The sequence below is a fragment of the Sander vitreus genome, chromosome 5 (genome assembly GCF_031162955.1).
Source record: "Sander vitreus isolate 19-12246 chromosome 5, sanVit1, whole genome shotgun sequence".
Lineage (NCBI taxonomy): Eukaryota > Metazoa > Chordata > Actinopteri > Perciformes > Percidae > Sander > Sander vitreus.
The window spans coordinates 16,966,650-16,987,031 of NC_135859.1; the positions used below are offsets into that span (position 1 = coordinate 16,966,650).

The 20,382-nt window shown below is 42.6% G+C and overlaps 1 protein-coding gene across 3 annotated transcripts in view; it reads left to right on the forward strand.

Annotated features, from left to right (window-relative positions):
- Nucleotides 1-20,382, forward strand: part of emid1 (EMI domain containing 1) — a 63,030-nt gene that overhangs the window by 11,275 nt on the left and 31,373 nt on the right. For 2 of the 3 annotated variants that reach the window (XM_078250724.1, XM_078250725.1), the window contains exon 3: nt 2,721-2,824. In XM_078250724.1, coding sequence (XP_078106850.1) covers nt 2,721-2,824 — 104 coding nt within the window. The remainder of the gene's footprint in view (nt 1-2,720; nt 2,825-20,382) is intronic. The other variant, XM_078250726.1, reaches the window with a different exon arrangement.

Below are 20,382 nucleotides of genomic sequence, written 5' to 3' on the forward strand. Positions count from 1 at the left end.
AAAAAAAAATTCTGGGGTGAGTGAATAAAAAATTGCGGTTGTTATTGACGGTGGTTTGGCTATTTGCAGGATGTCTTGTGTTGTGCTAGTGATGATTCTGTCTGACCAATCAATGGTCTGCAGTGTTTTAACTCCACCTTCTAGTTTCGACTCAGCACCCTTGGAACCTCGACCAAAGTGGTCCTAAAAAAGTACCAGGTACTATCCACAACTTTAGCAAATGAAAAAGCAAAAATAGCCAAGTTGAGTAGAGCATAGCCGTGCCATGCAGTGAAAACACGTCATTGTAGTCATTCTTCTTCTTCTTCTTCTTCTTTGACTAGAGGCAATTTATGCGGCGTATTTAAAAAAAAATGCGGCCCCTGCATAAATATCAGGGCTTTGGCTGATTATGCATTGAATTATGCGCATAATCGCGTTTTTCTGGAGGGACTGTTTAGACCAAACTAACAAGCAAGTCAGAAAAGCATTTGCATAAATTTGTAATGTCAAGTTGAAGGGAATTTCTGACAGCTATAGTATGTCCCCCTTAGCAAAACAAAAACGTACAGATCTGTCTACAACCTATTGGCAACATGGCTGCAAAGCCACCATCGCTGGCAGTACACTATTACAATCAATTCAGGGGTCTCATTTATAAACGTGGCGTACGCACAAAACGGGGCTGAAAATGTGCCTACGACATTTTCCACGCAAAGGTTGTGATTTATAAAAAAACAAACTTGATGGGAGAATGTGCGGTCCTCCACGCAAACTCTGACCCATGCGTAGGCACATTTTGGAGACAAAATAGGAATTGGCGACGCAGATGGTGAGGTGGTGAACTGAAGTGAGACTGCAGAAAGTAAATGGGAATAACGATTACTCGTAATCACGCACATTTTTTTCACTCCATATCATCCACCTTACCATGAAGATTAAATCCAGCAGTTTTATTTGCGCTTGTACTGAGTGATAATTGTTCCATAAACACCTCAAATCTTAAATAAAAATGTGTAATGTGCACCGTCACATTGTCCGCTATGGAGCGCAGGAGGAGGAGATGGCCCGACTGCATGGAATACAGGATAGCATCAAATACCCTACCATTAGATAACTGCAGAATACAGTGTAAATAACTAAATATCTGTCTTTAAAACTGTGCATATATAATCAAATGTTAAAGTCTGAAAATACAGCCGTTAAGCTCTCGCGTAATCGTTACCCTTAATGTCCTCGTTATCGGTCCGAACTTGCATGAAGGACAGTGTGTTTGGCTATTAGACTTGATTTCGTCTTCAAATTGTATCTCGGGGTGGGGGATACCACTAGTTGATGCTGGGTTGGCAAGGTGTTAACAATCACAAATTGTTCTAAGCATATAAATACTGCGGTGAACCCTTGCGTAATGCTGCATGATGGCACTGCTGGCCCTGCAGGAGGACTATGCTAATGCAAGCTTAGGAGAGAAAGAGACTTCAGGGACCATGACGATGACTGGCTAATATGCCGATTTAGATTCCCTAAAGCTGAGCTCTTGGATCTATGTACTGAATTGGGTCCAGTAGAGAGGGCAACGCGCCGGAACCGTGCCATCCCGGTCCAAATACAGGTACTCGCCACTCTGGGGGCAACTGGCTGTTTACAGAGGGAAATGTCAGACAGCTAAGTGTTTTTTTTTTTTTTAAATAAATATTATATATCATCTTCAACTTTATCAGTAAGGCTTGTTTGGATATAATAGTTCTGTTAAATCTTATTATATACGTCTGGTATATCGAAGCTGTCCCCGAGTGCCGTAATGCCTGCCGTTTTGGACGTATTATTAATACATGTAGTTATAGATCAGGTTTCCCTACACTGTACAAGAACAGGTCGAAATTATAATTCAATTTGCAGCAATTCCTGAACGTCTGAGAAGTTTTTTGCTTTTTCTCCGCCAGTCATCGTGATTCGGTGTGACAACTGCCAGTGTCATTAATATACTGATCAGCATTCACAGATACTTTGCATTGACTATTTATGGTTAAAAATGGGCGTGTACAGGGCGGGATTCACGTATGCACACTTGTAGGTAATCTGTGATTTATAAAGAGAACATTGCTTAAAGGTGTGCGTACACACGGTTTTATAAATCTGACTTTTTTTTGGCGTACGCCATTTTGTGCTTTTGGGTGTACCTACACTTATAGTAAGGATCCTACGCACAGTTTTATAAATGAGACCCCAGGTCATTTAAAAAAGAGATATACAGTTTGTTTGTATCTGGTTTCTCTTGTTAATGAACGGCTCCAAATATGTAACACAGCAAAACAAGCTAATGTAGGCTATTTTAATGATGCGATGGGGGTAACCTTGCTTTAGCACTACTGTGTACTTCCCATTCTGCCAACATCATCTGTCATTTAGGGGGAAATCCTAAATATATACCAATTGCTCAACAATAGATCAAAATGCAACGCAACTGCACCACATGTTATGTTCTGAGTAAGAAACAACTCAAACATTTCATACCGCAAGTTCACACCTGTTCCTGTGGGTAGAACATGAATAAAGAATAAAGAAATAAAGATGAGGAGGGTTCAGCAGATACTCTAAAAAATCCAATTACATCAGTTAAAAATGTAAAATACAAAGTCATCACATGCCAAAAAAGTGGGTTATCACAGTCACAGTGCATCAACAGCTATCATTACCTGTGTATGTGTTTGTGACAGATTTAGATGTTGTGTGTGTTTAAGCTACAGGACTGTGGTCAGACCTTCCTATAAAATGGTGTATCGCACTGTGACCTCTCTGGAGTGGAAATGCTGTCCAGGATTCAGCGGTGCTACCTGTGAAGAAGGTAAGTCACGACAGAAGGATTCACAGTTGGGGCTCCTCGAAGGGGGCCATTATCGATCTAGGACTGAAAACTGGTTTAGTGTGTCTCTGTGTCCTCTTTTTATCATTCTTTATCTCCTCAAGCTTACCCATTTGTCACCATCTGCATCCCTCTGGTTTGCACTGCTTTCTTTTAGCCTGCGAATGTGCCTTCCAATACACGTAAACGAGCAATACTTTAAAACAGGAGTGATTTCCATTAGGCTTACATAAGGCAGCTTTTGTCTTCTAAATGAAGTTAAGAAATACGATCCTTCAGCCTCTTCGGGGTGAGTCAGATACTTCCACTTTATTAATCAGTTTTAATGTGTTCATTCTAAGAGTCATTGTACTACGTAAGGTATGATTATTTTGTGTGGTTTTGAGCGGTCCAGCTGGAACCAAGTCTTCATGCTCTTAAAGTGCCACGCTGCTGTTTTTAATTTTTCAACTACAGTAGCTGCCCACAACACACACACACACACACACACACACACACACACACACACACACACACACACACACACACACACACACACACACTCTCACTCACTCTCCGTGTGTGTATAATGACTTCCCCTGGCACTGGCCCCTGTGTCTCTGCAGTCTGGGGAGAAGGGTGGAGCGTCTGTTTATGCCGGGACCCAGGACTTGACTGGGTGTAACATAAATCGCCAGGCTTTGCGACACAAAGGACAATTAATGTTTACAGCGGTTAAAGTGGTCACTTGTTTGTGGTGCTGAAAGCAGGGGCCTGTTTTTCTCTTTTATGCGACCCCTCCGGGGTGAACGAAGAACAACTCTCCGCCCTCCCAGTGGCCTGTAGGCTGCTGCAGTGGGGCTTCAACTGGAGAAATTTGTCCGTTTCATAATTCATAACTGCTTGAATGTCATGCTTGTTTTAGACCTTCCACGCTCTCAAAGTCAAAGAACACATTGACAGTCAGACAACCCAGAATTTACTTAACAAAGCAGAGGAACACACAGTCAAACAGGGAGGAAATTATCCAATTAAGTTGTTGCTGGAGGAGATTCCCCTCCGGTTGTCATGGCAGTAGGGGGCTGTCGAGCCAGCAGGGATGCTGGGATTAGCCACTTATCTGAGCGTCGTTCCGGGTGGCTCAGATCACAGGCAGTGCTGAGTGGAAGTGACAGGTCCCATTCACAGGGCCTTTACTCTCCAGCACCATGGATGCTATCCAGGGCCACTGGCGCTTTGTTCTGCTCCTGCCGCGTGAGCAGAACCTCTTGCCAGCGCTCAACCTGATACCCCGCTGCTGTTTGCCTCATTCGTCGCTTTAAGGAGAAATAAAAGCTTGCCACACGGGCAAAGCTGGAGACCGGATTGTGCTTAAATCTGTTTCCATCGTGTTGCCAAGTGAAGTTAAAGTTGCACTCGTAGTTAGTTGGTGCAAGTTTCAAATCCAGGCTCTTAATACCTGTTTGTGGCTCCATCTGCAAATCTCTACACATTTCTTTGTGGTTTTCCAGAGGGCTTGGCTGAATTAAAAAGGCTTGGTAGGGGCACCTGGGTAGCTCACCTGGTAGAGCGTGTGCCCCATGTACAGAGACTTAGACCTTGACGCAGAGACTGCAGGTTCAATTCCAACCTGTGACCCATTGCTGCATGTCATTTCCCCCTCTCTCTCCCCTTTCATGTCTAAGCTGTCCTATCCAGTAAAGGCCTAAAATGCTCAAAAAATAATCTTGAAAAAAAAGACTCGTTACAAAAAGCCCCTCTGTTATATAAATATATCCTTTTCAAAATCTACTGTCTAGATCAGACATTAAAAACATATTGCTTTTGATCTCATAAATCTCATAAATAGCTAATACCGGATACATATATCTTTAAAGACCTCTTTTGGAGTTCCAGTGTTGGTTATATACCTTTGCTCCCATCATCCCTTTTCCTCTGCTTGTCTGCTTTTCACAGACTGTGGAAAATGTATGATCCGCGCATTTACTCACACTGGCCTGCTTGTACTTCCACCCTTTGCTCACTAGGCCACCCCGAAAGCCCCTGGCCACATCTGACTCCTAAAGGCTTCTCCTGCATTACAGCAGCTCTCAACAATGTCCATACCAGCAGGACTCTGGGGCTGCTTTAAGGTGCAATAGAGGAAAGGAAGTGTGTTATAAGCTAAGAGCATGACCATTAATGTGTGTGTGTGTTTTTTTTCAAATGGAGATGAGTGAGTTGTTTTCTCTTGTGTCCCTCTGTTCTCACCCCTCTGCCTGCCAGCTTATTGGTCAACATACGTAAATCAACAGGTCCAGTCTGAAGTAAAGATAACTTGTCTCTGTTTAAGCTTTAGATTATGCGTTTCCAAGCAGCAGAGATAAATAAGAGAACATTATAGGAAGCGTTCACGCCATGCTGTCATACATAGGCTTGTGAGGGTTTTTGGCCCATCACACTCAAACCTAGGGCTCCAAAAGCAAAACATTACATCACACCCAGGCTGATAAACAAACTTACTCCATCAGAGCCCAAGTGGAGTAAGACAACACTGCATCAGACAGGCACCTTTCACATTCGCTTTCTTTTTCTTATTTCTTCACCCCAACCTCAGGACTTGGCTGGAATTCCTGGCCAGTGGTGTAATTACAGGGTCCTAATTGTTTTCTATGAGGTTTGGGAGATATTGTCTTACTTGTGGACCTGGAACCCAATGATCTTTATCTCTGATTGAGCCTGAGAAAAAAAAGCTAAGTATTTGCAGATGGAGGCACTTTCATAGCCTGCCAGAAACAGGGATTTAATGTATGCCTGGTTGGCTTTGGCATTCCAAATAAGTCAGATGGGATATCCCAACTTGTGCTACATCAAACACAAATATCAAAATTATACATCATTTAGAGGCAATTTTGTGATACAAGAATACCAAATGTAACCCATAAAACCAACATTATTACATTAGAATTGGTTCTTAAAGACGCTATCCTATACAGGTTGCATCAGTGTCAACATACAGTTCAGCAATGAATGGTGATTGCACGCTCAGCAGTTGTGGAAGTACAGATCATAGGTATTTTGGACTTTTGCCCTCTGTATCTTAATTTTAGTCTTAAAAATGTGAAGATGACACTAAGAGACAGCACTAGATATCATTGCCTTGGTTTGATTTATGACAGTACAGCACTTAAAAGAAATATGGCTGCAGCTTATCGCAGGAGGGGGCTGGCATGCAGCAAAACTATATGGGGGGGGGCGTAGGCTTGAATTAGCACGGCTGTCAAAGCTCTGCAGCGGGGATCCCCATCAAGCTGTATCTTGCAGCCAAGCGGACGCTGCGGTTTATAGGGTCGCAATTACGGTATAGCTGGGAGGCAGAGGCACACTGTCTGTAATAAGCCGCAGAAATGTAATCTGTGTTTTCACAGCTCAGCGCGGCTTATCACAGGCCTGCACACTAAACCCTGCAACTTAAACATCAGTCGGCTGCAGCTTGCCATTAGCAAAGAAAGAGTGGGAGTGCGTGGACGTTGGTGTGTCTGTCTGACTGCCAGAGTGAATGTGTGGGTGGGGAGAGCGAGGTGTTGAGGATTTGTACAGTAAGGGATGCAGCTGTTCGGCGTGATTAGCTGCTTTAATGGCAGCAGGCTTTAGTAACTGTGAGTAGAGCGACCCCAGCCTGAGGTCAGAGGGGAGGGAGCTGAACAAGAGCAGGTGACCTCCACTCCCACTCCTCTTAGATCACACAGTGCAGCACTAACAAGGTCATTATCCTGACGAAACACGAGTCACCTTTTCATTCAGCCCTCTTTCTTTTCTTTTTTCAGTCACAGATCCCCCTGTGTTTGAATTAACAGGTGTTAAATATGTTATTCTCTCTTGCTCCAATTCATTCACAAAAAAAAACTGATTTGATGTCAGATTTAGCCAAATCCAGAATATTTATGCCCTCATGAGAAGAGATCCACAAAGATATATAAATCACATAGATACAGGGAGACAGGCTGTGTGCAGAAAGGGCCACAGCAGCTGATATTCATGGTTATGTAAATGGCCAGCGCAGCACAAGTGCTGAGTCCAAATTGGAAGCAGCTGAAGTTAAGGCAAACTGGGCTGAGGGCCCCAGATGAGATTAGACATGGGAGCGTTCAACCCTTTCAGCCCATGCTGCTCCATTTAGGGGAATTGTCATTATAGTCATTAATTAACAAACAACACCACTAAAGAAAACTGACCGGCCAACTTAAAATGAACTAAACCAAACAGTGGAGGGAAGTTTTTCCTCTTTTTTTTCCTCTTCTCCTGCCTTTTTTTCCATACTGTTTTCTTCTTATGTAAGTGTGTGCTGGTATGTGCATCAGGTTTATGACAAATCCCCAAATTATACTTCATTCTTCATTCATACAACGGTTCAGGTATTGGAATATATACAAACAAATAATTATGATATTATTTTGAAATGTTCCTTGCAAACCACATGCAGAGCAGTAATAGTAGATTATGATTTTCCATCCATTTAATTTATTATATAAATTGTATTTATTGTATATATCTTATACATGAAGAAAAGATCCATTTGTTTACCCGCATCCCCTGGCGTTTAGTCTGTTCTAAAATCTAACATAAATGGCAGTGAACTTTCAAGAACTCCAGATGCACAGTTCTTTAGCCGAAACTTTTTTAAACTTTCATACACACTTAACCTTGATTCTGAGTTAAGTTTTATGTATCTGGCTCCTGGACTGGAAATGCCTCTTCTGCTTACTGATTTATTTATTATTTCCCTAGACTTACCCCGGGAGTGCATTGAAAACTGTTTTTCCTGCAGTCAGAAAGACTTAAAGTGGGCCGAGTCAGCAGTGCAAACAAAACTTTTAGGGATGAAAATAGATACACACACACACACACACACACACACACACACACACCATGGCAGCTGGAGTATTCTTCTGTCCCCAATAAAGCGGAGGCATTTCCTCTCGCCCAGTAGTTTAAGTGGGCTGGTGTGCTGATGGGGTGACCCACAAACAGACAGACTCTTTACAGCCTGTCGGATCATGCAATCAGGAGCAGAGGGAAGAAAGTGTCTCTCTTCCAAGATAAGCCCAACTGAACTGGTGACCGAGCTTTTATCATGTAGAAAGATAAAGAAGAGGAAAAACCTTTAGAATCCTACCCTTTTTAAATCCTTCTCACTCCTGTAAGTGTGGGCTCTACCTCCTTTTTCTCAACTCTGATCCACTCAGCGACTGATGCAATTAAAGCTGCATTAACCCCGTCTGCTCCCTGCTCTTCAACATATCACCATCTCTCATCTTGAAGGTATAGAGTGGCACGATGTAGGTACTATATAACACAGCGCTACTGTCTTTAGGTAGGCTCTGAGAAGGTAATGAAGCATATTTGGCGTTTTGACGTCAGTGCTGAGACAATGGCAGCATTGATGGAGTGGGTACGCTCGGGGTCCTGTTGGTTCCATACAGCTGTGATGAGTTCAACGGACCCAATTGCTGCCTGCAGCCCACTGGGAAGACTGGTAATCTCTTTCACAACCCCAGACTTATTGCAAATCACCATCTCTCCACTAATTTGTCAGAATTCCAGCACCTATTTACTTTGATTTCACTTTCTTCTGTCTTAATCTTCCTTCTCCTTTTTACATTCTCTTTTACACAGGCTTAAAGTGATATATTCAAATTGCTTGTTTTTTGTAACTAAACATCCAAAATCCAAAGATATTCAGTAGTTTATTTGCATTGGAGAAGCTGGAGCCAGCAAACGTAATTTATTAATCGATCATCAGTTGTTGCCGATTGATTTTCTCTCAATTGACTAAATGTTTGAACTCTCCTTCGACTCACTCTTTCAATCAGTCATATGAATCCCTGTAAAATCCAGTTATGTCTCCTTACCACCGCCTCACCCCCACCCCCTGGTTATATCCACATTCTGGACTGCAAAAACATAACAATACAATAAAAACTGTCGTGTTTAGATAACGTATTCTTCTCTTACACTGTATCAGTCTGTGGGTTTTGTACACTCCCAGTAGTCCTGATGATCTAGCTGCTCATTTGTCACTGTTATGAGTTCATAAACATATACAACACCACATAAGAGAGGCTCAAGTGTTGTGGCTCAGTGGGTGGGGATTTTATGAACCCGACCTTCAAACCTCCTCCACTCCCATGTATACTAAACCACAACCAGACCACCACATCACAGAGATGTTGCTGTGGTGTGTCGTGGTGACATCATTTATAGCCTCTCGTTTCACAGACTTCCCAAACACCCCCCCTCCAGTTCGGTCTCAGTTTCCCAGCTACTAAACGCTGCACTCTTGGATAATGTGTAGAATGTAAAAGTCATTGCCCTCGTCTGACTTTGAAGCTCTATTTTGAGCTGGTCTTTGCATATATTTCCGAGTGGTGCTGATGGTTGTGATTAGTTCTGGACAGAAGACGAGATTGGAGAGCAGGTTTGAATGAATTGCACAAGCAGTTGGCCTAATTAGAGACATTCCTGGTTGGCTTTCAGAGCTCAAATCTGACAGAGAAGCAGGCATCCCCCAATCCTCTTGACCAAAGAGAAATGACCTCACTGGATTGGCTAGAAGAGGAAAGAGTAGAGGATGATAGAACTCTCCTCTAGAGATCAAATGTCTGATATATGAAGCTGTGGCTAAACACGGCTGACAAAGTGGGACTTTACAGTAAGCTGTAGACGCGAGCACAGACGAGAGCTGTGAGAAATCCACTACTGAAGAAGTGTGTTTGTGTGTTATCAGCTTGGTCTTCAGGCAGGATAGTGTTGCCAGGTGCCAAAAACCAAATAATCGTACAAATACCCTAGAGATATCATAATTCAGGGCAAACTATCATACATTTATGTTCAAACTGTGGGGCACCCAGAACTGGGATTGCAACGTTCTGTATATAAATCTCTGCCAACTGTCTGTGCTGTGGTTCATACTACATCGCTAAACCCCAAGTAGACTGCAATGGGCTCCAACTACAGGCCAGTGTTAATAAGGAGACAAGAAACACTATGAATTCAAGCATGATGTGAGCAAATAGGTTACAGGTAAACATCCCTGTTTGTAGAAGGCTGAGAGTAGCCACAATGGCTATCTTAGATAATGTGATTTGAGTTGAGTATAATAGATTATTGACATAGTCAATGTATGATCGTTCCAAACTAGCTCTGTACAATTTCACTATAATGGAACAAAATAATCTGAATGTCTAAAGTATCGTACATTGATTGTACTTCATAAAAAGGGCAAAATGATTGTAGAAATACAATAATCATCATACACGTGTTAACACTGAGGCTGTAGATTGTGTAGATGTTAAGTTATCCTCTGGCAGGTCAAAACTGGTCTAAAAATTCCACTAAACCTGTAGGCATTCATCATTATTTGCCTTGCACTTACAGTACATCCTGAACTCCCTCCTATAAACGTGATATGTGGTTTATGCGGTTTTAATGTGTCGTGATATTTATTATTTAATGTTTTTAATGTATTTTGTAAAGCACTTTAAATTGCATTTGTGTGTAAAAATGTGCTGTTTAAACTGAACTTGCTTTGCTGCATACGTTACACTTAGCCGTCTTCAGCGCTGCAGTGTTTCACATAAAGTGCAGTTTACCCTGCACTAATAGAGCATGTAAGACATGCATCATTTAGGAAAGTGCTCATATCTCCTTCACTGCATCTTCTGAGGTCGTATCTCAGGGGCTTCTCTTAATATCCACACACAAATGGGCCTGCACACACATTCAGGCTTGTTCATTCTACAGCACTGCACAGACGGCACTTTTTTTTACTGTCTTCTTGTTCACTTAGAGACACACATCTTGTTGGGATCATGTCAGGGGCACAGGGGGATATTCACACTGTTCAGGAAGTGTGGTTTGCTTCAGTGGTCCAGGACCAGTCCAGGAAGAGGTTGTGGCAGTGTGCTGGTGAGGCAGTGTCAGGGGCTCAGAGCCAGAGAGGCCCAGCGGGGTGAGCTCATTAACAACAGGACGTACCCCTGAACCTCTAAACCCAGGCCTGCATTCCATCCACTCCGCTGCCCCCTGGGGCTCATCCAGGGGGGCTTTAACAGCCCCGTTGTTTTGGTTGGAGTCTCGCCACAGCCAGAGCTGAGCTGTGCATGACGACTCTCCCCTCCCCCGCCTCAGTCACAACCATAAATACAGTCCAGAGAGGGTGTCTGTGTGTTCCTGCTTCCTCAGGTGTTTATGGCCCTCTCGCTCATTTATACTGCACTCACAGCCGGAGCCTGACAGCAAACAAACACTTGCACACTCGCAAGGATGTTTAAAAACACCTGCTCCCACAAGCACAGACATATATCAAGTTTGTATGTACAGACTGACATGTGACTCAGGCTATATTAAACATTTATTTTTACACCACAGATGACTCAGGTCACACAACCATGAAAAAAAAGCTTGCTGACTCGCTGTAATTAATAAACTTGATACAGCACACAGACACATGGTCACTGTCTCTCTCTGTATCTTTAGAGTTAGAGCTCTATCTGCTCTGCCAGCTGCTGTCATTGCCTGTTGAGGTACAGAGGATGATACATTAAAACCCAGTACAGAATGTTCATATGCTTATAAATTTGTTGTGTCAACACTGTATCTTACAACATTTTTACAAATTATACAGCTTGCCATTGTTTCATTTTTGGCCTGAAAATATGTCCACACAGCGCTCCTCTTCCTCTCTGCCATTCTTCTGCTCCGTCTCTATCATGCTTGTGTGTGTGTGCTGCTGGCCGCCTCCGTGCCTGGCTGCTTTCTTGCTTGTTTGCCTGGCGCCGCTAAGTCACCTGACGTTACAACATCAAATCACAAGAGGGGGGAGGAGGAGCAAAGTGTGTCTGCTCTGCGCTGGGACAGGAGTGGCACTTGAAAGCAGTGGCACTTACACAGACAGCCAGGTCGCAGTGCATACTGGAGAGAAACTAAAACTAAAGTATCGATCTCATTACACTGGTAATATATACCAACATTGGTATCGATATTATCCATATTTGGATTGATCCGCCCATCACTAGTTTCCAGGTCTTCCGCATCTGCACTCACGGAGTCTCTGCACCATCATTGCAGCCGGGGAATTACTATAACAGCACTTTCTACCTACATATAGTACAGTTGTGACATCACAATCTTACATAAGTCTTGACGGCTCGTTTAAAGGCACCATTTCTAAATGCGGGCTGTGTGTTTTGATAATTTCACAGTATTTATATAGCACATTGACCTGCTTGATAATCAAAAAAGACATAGAAGTCTCATTTTGTACAATATGGGAGCTTTAATGGATTAATTAAGAAAAAAATGTGCATACTAATCAATGGAAATGATTGTTAGTTGCAGCCCTCTAGGGAGAAGGCATGTTAGCTTTGTCATAGCTACATAGGCTATGTGCATAGGCCCTGTTGCTTCTCTTTAACCCCTTAACAGTGAACAATAAATCTGGCTTTAGAGGTTCAAGTATCATTGGGGCTGAATGTGGGCATGCCTGAGACTGTAAGGTAGTTTGGATTTTAAAAAAATCCACTAAATGACATATGCTTCTCATTCTACACATTACAGGACTAAAGAGGAGGAGGGAAAGTAGACGGTTTAGTTTCACTGTGAACATTCTTTGGATGCTCACAGTGGTTACTTAATTGTAGTTTTTCTCTATATTGACTGAATCCTTGACTTAATATTAATCTGAAATGAGGTAAATGTTGATACCGATATTTTAGAAACCACAGTTGTACAGTTCAGAGGATCTGGTACCACTGAACCACTGCCTGCACACAAATTGGCCTCTTTGAGCCTTTTTAAAGTGGTTACCCTCTTTGGACATCCCCCATCATTACATCCTATTTACAAAAGACCAAAAGGATTATTCTGAGTTAATGCGTTTTATATGAACCCTTCACTTTGCCTGTGTAAACCTAGCTACTCGAGTAAACAGAGCCCTATTGAAGCAGAGTTACTAAATCTGCGGCCAGATGGGTTCTCCTCAGAGACAAAGTGAAGAATTACAGTTTGTCCTGGGAGTCCGAGCTCGGCTCTCTTTTCCCTCTGGCCTCGCTCAGAGGGGGGTACAATCTATTCCCTTTCTCCTAGATGCAGAAAGAGATGAGTGTGTAAAACGAGAATGGCTGTACTAGTGAAAGGGTGGCACGGCTCCAATGGGACACGTTTTTTGTGCTGCCAAGTAGAAAAGACAAAGAGAACGAGAGAAGAGGATGTGTTTTCCTCCTTTCTTGTTGTCACAAGCTGACACTTGAAGAAATGGGATGGCACTGTTGTGTTAAGCCAGACAAAGGGAAATATAAGAGACATGGAGAGAAAGGGACATTTTTCTTTTTTTTTCTTTTTCTTTTTTTTAGATATAACTGGAAAAGGATTGTTCATGTTACTGTAAAAGAACAGAACAGGCTGAAGTAATAACGATGATGAGCATCATTCATACTTTCTCTACGAGCCATAACCGCAATCTTCCTTTTAGGTTATTTATCTTTTCATAATGTAACTGAACTTTAGAAGCAAAATTAGATTTGAGGCTCCCTTGTCTTACAGTCCATGCACCGCTACCCCCTGGGTGTGGGTGGGTAGCCATAGGGATGCCAAAGGGTGAAAGGGCAGGGAATTGAGGGGTGAAGTGTTTGTGCTTTCCTGCAGAATAATAGCAAGTATTGTTCCTTAAGTGGCGTATAAAGACTATCACAGGGAATTTATTGACATACTCATTCTGTGTCAGTCTTAAATTTCTGAGACACTTCAGAGCTGTACGTTGTAAGCTGGTCATGCTAAGGGAGTACAATGTGTCTCTTTTAGCGCCTGAGCATCAGTGAATCAAAAGAATGATTAAAGCTGAAAAAAGTGCTGTGTCTTAACATCTAGGAAGATGACTGACTGAGATAGACAGGGAGAATTGAGTGGGCTTGGTATTATGTTGTTGTGGTCAAACTGCCCTGTGTTCCCCTGTTTTTTTTCATCTACACTGTGAGACTGAAAACTGTAGCCAGGCTGAATACCTGCCAGAAAAAAGAGACTCCAGGGCTCATTAAGAGTGACAGTTAAGTCTCACCCACAGACTAATACTTTCTCTGTGGATGTCTAATTTTGATGGAGGCCTCACACACTCCCTGATCTGCACAGGGACAGGAGAGGCCATGCTGAGAGATGAATTACAAACACTGCTCAGGATCATTCATCCATCAGAGCAGCTCTTTTCCGCCAAGCTGGAATTCCTTTCCCCTAGCTGCACCTGACAGTGCAGAAACCTTAGCCCGAGCTACCGCCAGTTTACTTTTTGTTCCAGAAGTGCAGCTGAGTTTTTCAGCAGGTTTTCAGTCATAACCGAGGCAGCTTCTGTCAGCAGCAAACAGCCGCCCTCCTCTCTGAAAGTGCCTAAAGGATCGATCTAAGAGGCTGTGCAGAAGGAGAGTGGATGGCTACAGTCAGCAGTTTGACACTGATGCTAATGTTGTTTGAATAGAAGTTGGGGTAGAATTGTTAATGAAAAGTTTAGGTGTTGAAATGGAATGGCATAATGTGGCACAGCTGACTGCAGTAAAAGGAACACGCTTATTGGCCAAGGATAGTGTGGCCATTTTCGAAGACCAGGTTCATGCCATGCCAACAGTAATTTGTAGCATAGTCTCACATTGCCAGACCATCCTCCACAGCGCTGCGGAATTACCTGAACAATCCCAGAAGTGGAACATCGTTGATATAGACTATTTGTAGCATGAAGCACTCCAATCGGTCGTGTTGAAAGGCAGGTAGTTAGAACGGTAGTTAGAGGACTTGTTGGACCCTTTAAAAGTCTCCTGAATACTACATACCTATCTCGCCAGCGCTCCACATTTTACCGACCACCGTGTGAATAAGGTCAGCGGTTGCACAAAGCTCTGGGAGACACAGAAGTGTAGTCTGCATGACTCAGCCAGGGCACAGATACAAGGATTATCACTGAACTCTGTCACAATAAAATCAGCCCTGAGGGTCGACCGTTGTGTCTCATGATCTCATGTATGAATTATGATGCATCTTTGCACTCTGAGTTTTCACCCTCATACCCTTAAAGAAACAGGGAGGAGAACTAAGAAGTGCTAAAACAGTATAAAACTACTTTATTTTCCACTTGTGTTGAGTCTGTTCAACTCACTGCCGAGTGATGTCATGTTTAATTCAGAAGCTTTAAACTGAAATACTTTGGTCTGGTATATAGTTTTATGTAGATGGGTGTATAATGAGTTTTAAAGGTTGGTTTGCCCTAAATTGCCACTTGTTATTTTAACAGCTTTCAAACATAGTTTAACACTGCAGATAAAACAGAAACAGCCCACTAAGTCAGCAGTTAGCTTTCATGTTTTGTGTGTGGATGTAGAAACTTAATCTCTCAATAGTGACTTTTATGAATCAATTAAAACGCGATAAACAGCAGAGGATGGAGGTTGAGTAAGAGGATTAAGAGCTCACGAGAGGTGCCGGTGATGGTTTTTGGCTGACCGCTGTGTCTTGAAATCTTTAATAAGCAGCCGCTTTGTACTTTAACCTGTCTGTGTTCTACTACTGTGAGAGGAGGAGATGAAGGAGCACAAACACTCTCTCCATATCTTCCAGTGTCACAGCTTGATATACATTTTTGGGCTTGGAGTCAGACAGTGGGACACATCCACCCGTTTTTACTGCAGCACCGAATGCCTGGAGAGATCCGGTCATTGTCAGCCAAGACCTGCAGGTCTGCTCCAGAGCACAACTCAACCACCATATATCAGCGATGAAGAGGGGAGGACAGAGAGGGATACTCGCATCATGTTCACTACACACACACATACATGTACACGCTAGACCGACAGACACTGCAAACATACATACACACAGACAGACAGATTGACCAGATGTTTTTCCCCTGTATATATGTGTCAGAGCACTTCTCTCCCTCTGACCGAGGAGTGTTGATCTCTGGAGCTGGGAGCTCGGCACGTCGCCACGGCTGCTGTGACCGGGACCACTCTGATAAATTACACCACACTGACCATGGGGGGGTCTCGTCTGTACGTGATTTAGAACTTTAAAGCCATAAAAGACCCTGTACATCATAAGCTTGACAGACCTAGTGTGACTTCTCCCCTTTCTGAAACTCGATAAGGAAACTTTATCTTCACCTCACTGACTGTCTCAATATGACCACTCGTCTCTAAATGACTTTTATACTGCTGTTATGATGATATAGTTGCTGCAATAACAAAGTAATGTAATACGATGATTAATACTGTGCTGATGATTACTGTATTGCAGTATAATTATACATGAATCATAATCAAGTTAATCATTTTATTCAGTCAACTCATGTAGTTCACTGACGATGTTAACACCTAAACATCCTTTTTGTCATATTCAAGACTTTTTGTGTGACCTGCATGTGCTTCCCAAAATCAGGGATCTCGGCTCTACTACTATTATTTGCATGCTACATCTGTATCATGTTTTCTTACACTAGTAGTTATAGACCTCTAATAGGAAGTTTCTGTCATTTTGTAAATATGCGTCCATCCATGCGTTTTTCTCGTGGTGCTCAAACGGTTAGTCGATTAGTTACTGAATTGATCGACCAGAATTAATAAATAAAAGGTGATGATTCATCTGTTACATCATTTATTAAGAAGAAATTCCAAACATGCTCTGGTTACAGCTTCTCAAATGTGAGGACTTGCTGCTTTGCTTTGTTTAATAGAATCATACATTAAATATGTTTGATTTTTTAACTTTTGGTTGGTCAAAACAACCATTGGAAAAATTGGCCTCTCTTATTTTAATATTTGTGTTTTTTCTTAGACTTCTATGACAGCAAAGTGAATAACTTTGAGTTTTGGACTGATGATCGGACAAAACAAGCAATGCGAAACTTCTGATGGATTTTCATTTCATAGACCAAACAACTACTTGATTAGTGTTGAGAAATTCTGAAAGACGTGTTCGTTTGATTTCTGAGGAGGAAGAAGAAAGGCTTTGTCCAATTGAAGATTAAGCAAACGGTTTAATGAAACAGAATGATGAAATGACAAGTCAATAACAATACAACAATAAAACACTGCCAGCAGTGGACTGCAAAAACATGCCTCCCCTTCGGGAGTCACATACAAACAGTCCTGAAATCACCTCAGTTTTCCAAATGTATCCCTTGACTGAAATCTCTCCCAAGATTAGGACACACCTCTGAATTCAGGTTTACTCCAGGTCACAGACAAAGGTCATTTATCATGGTAGTGCCAATTCCATTCAAGTTTACAGAGATATGCGTTTCCTTTGTTCTAATCAAGTCTGGCCCAACAGTGGGTGGCTCTCAAATGGCTGGGGAGCAGTTACCTTTCCTGTGGGGACAATGAGTCTCCTCCAGTATGCAAATTGACAGACATGACCTAATTAACACAACACATTAGAAGCTAGGGCTGGTGTGAGGCATGTCAATTGCTGATTAAGGGCGCTGACACACAGAGCCGATTATCGGCGGTCGGACCGTCTGGCGAGGTCGGTGACTCGAGTCTGATCAGTCTGTTCCGTGCCGTCGTCCGTCCGAGGAGCCGTCGGCCTTCATTTTGGCCGACTCGACACGTTCAGTCCAAGACAGGGCAGTCGGGACTCACCCGGAAATGGCGAGAGGATGAACCTCTCAAAATCTGACGAAAATCTTTTAAACTGACCTTTGTCGATCTGAAATGACAGATTCAGCAACTGCATGGCCTATTTCTCTCTTAAAATGTTTTCAGAAACACAGTTTCGGTGAACTATTTTAGTACAATATGAGATCGTATTCTGAACAAGCTGCCATGACAGTCTGGCTGTGAATTTCCGGAGAATAAAGACCCACGTGACGCGTTCGTCCTATCAGTTTTCATTTTCTGGAAATAATACAGAGAAGCGTCATCTGCTGCTATGGAGACGTATTACGTTTTGCGCACGCTCAAGTCGGCGTCGCCTCAGTGTGTTTTGAGGCGTTTTTTTGGACCCGGGGACCCGACTGATCAGTCCGACTGCCTTTTCTGCCGACGGTCGGCCATCTGGTTGGTCATAAGCACCTTAAGGCTGGTCAGTTGATTATATCTAGCTGCAGGGAACATAATGTTATATGTTATATATATATATAATGTTTCATAACATAAGCATTGTTTTAACTTTTTAAAACACAACATTAGTCAATCATGAAAAATAATTGTTTGCAGCCCTACTACAGTATAGATCAATGTTACTAAAGTGTCTACTGTGGAGTTTGTCTTGAAGTTTGTTCTTTTGCTCGGTCAGCAGTTTCTCACAGTGTGGGTGCGAGGGAGTGCAGGGGAGGCTGTTGTTGAAAAACTTTGTGAATGCCAGCGGGGAGGAGTTTGAAGGGGAGCTTGTGTTCCTTTGTAATGCATTGCTGAGATAAGGGCAGCATCCACCACGTCAGCCCCTGCTGGAGCCCCGCGGGGTCAGTCGACCCCTGTTGACCTGAAACTGTGATCACACAGTCTGTTTTATTAGCTGACAGGAGCGGCATGATGGATAGCTTGTCATTGTTCGCTTCTCGTTTGGCCCTTTTGTTTCTCTCTACTGTACAGGCAGTGGTAGTTCAGCTATGTTTTGATCTGTGTTTCCTCTGATCCTGTAATCTGCTCCCACTCCTCTGCATGGGAGCCTCTCCTCTTTCATCCTCGTGTGCATGTCTTCACACAGTCAGCTCTGTCTGTGGGCATGTTGTGTTGAAGTGCTTTTCAGAGATAAGACCCTCATTGTGGTGTGTGAAAACCCTGTGAATAGAAGCATCCCATCTTCATCCCTCTATCTTCTTTTTTTCTTCTCCCCTCTTAGCTTCATTCCTCTTCTATTTTTCACAGCAGTTTTTCTAATTTCTCTCTCTGAGTAATCTGTAGCAAAGGCAGTAAATCACAGTGCACTTACAAACTGTCGGAGAGTTCCTGTGTGACAGTCTTTCGTCAGATTAACACTAGAGCACTCCATCACCCGGCAGCATCTCTGCCTTGGCACATCGAGACAGAGAGAAAGAGTTGGACATAAAATAACATTGAAGGAGGAAGAGTGCATCGCTGAGAGCTTTTCGTGACTGAATCATCCAGAGGCCCCCGCTGGTGTGCATTAGTCAAAAAAACAAAAATATCTACATCTGCACTGCAACTCGTACAGTTACAGTTAATAAATCTGTCTTTGAAGCATAAATAAATACAACACTGTTGATTTTAATGTTTGAGCTCATTTCTTTACCCTAAAACTACATTTTACATTATCAGTAGTTGCTGTATGTATTTAGTGGTAGAATTTGGGGTTAGTTAGTCCTTTTGATTATGGCTGTTATAAATGTATAATGTTTTTTTTTTTATTGATATGACATTCATGTTCATTTCACGTTTCATACCAAAGAAATGGCAGCAGTGCTTATATTTAAAAAAATGGTCGCGAATGTCATTTCGATTTTCCATGTCTTACACATTTTTTAATGAAAACTTCATTCACACACACAAAACTCCACTGCAACACTTGAAGTATATACTGTAAATGTTTAACTTTCAATGAGTATGTTTTCTTAGTATGCCAGGCAGGAGAGACATTTTATTAGGAAAATACCTCCTCTGTACCAGCTTGGATACCTCCCGGTAGTTGCACTCACTTCTCATGTTTATGGACCAATTTACTTTTTTTGAATTATTTCTTTTATGCTCTGTCTATTTAAATGTTTGTTGTATGATGACCCTATTGGAAAGGAAACAGGGCTTTGGCCTTTTCAGACTATTTCTCTTCTGCAAGCACCTTGAAAGTAGGTGAAGTTGTGCCAGAAACATACTTCACACATACAGGTGACATCGTTGATATAGACAACACACTGCCCCTCCTTTCCTTTCTTTTCTTTTCTTTTCTTTCGCCCCCATGCCCAAACTGTGTTTGTAGAAAAACACCCGCTGTATCCCCAGCATCTGTATTTTTGTCCCTTGTAATGTTCAGCTCTGCACTGCCCCTCTTTATCTTATCATTCCTTTGTAGAGCACACAGAGCATGCATAATTATCTCCAATGGTGCAAAACACAAACGAACCCCCCCCCCTCAAGCTTTCCATCTGTCAGAGGAAGCAGACATGAGACAGAACCACATGTTGTAGTAACACTGGCCAGACCTGAGGTGTCGTCGCTGGGTTTGAAGAAGAGCAGAGATATCCTACTGCAGCTAAGTGGCCTGCAATCAACTTTGCTAGACCATGCCTGTCATGATTATGCTAATCTGCAGGGTGCCGACTTTCTGAGGGAGACAACAAGCTGTATATAAGTGTTTGTCATCAGGATTAAGATGACGCAGATAGCTCTGGCTATACATGGGTTAGTCTTTGAAATTCTTACATCCAGTAATTAGCGCCGTCCACTGTATGCACTGTGTCTGCTCTTGGTGTGGGTTTTCTCCCTGAAAACTGCACATGCACAGACTCACTAATTTCCTGTTAATAGCTGAGTTTATTTGAGGATATACTCTGTTTATTTCCACTGTGCCCAGATTGTCTCGCTATGTTA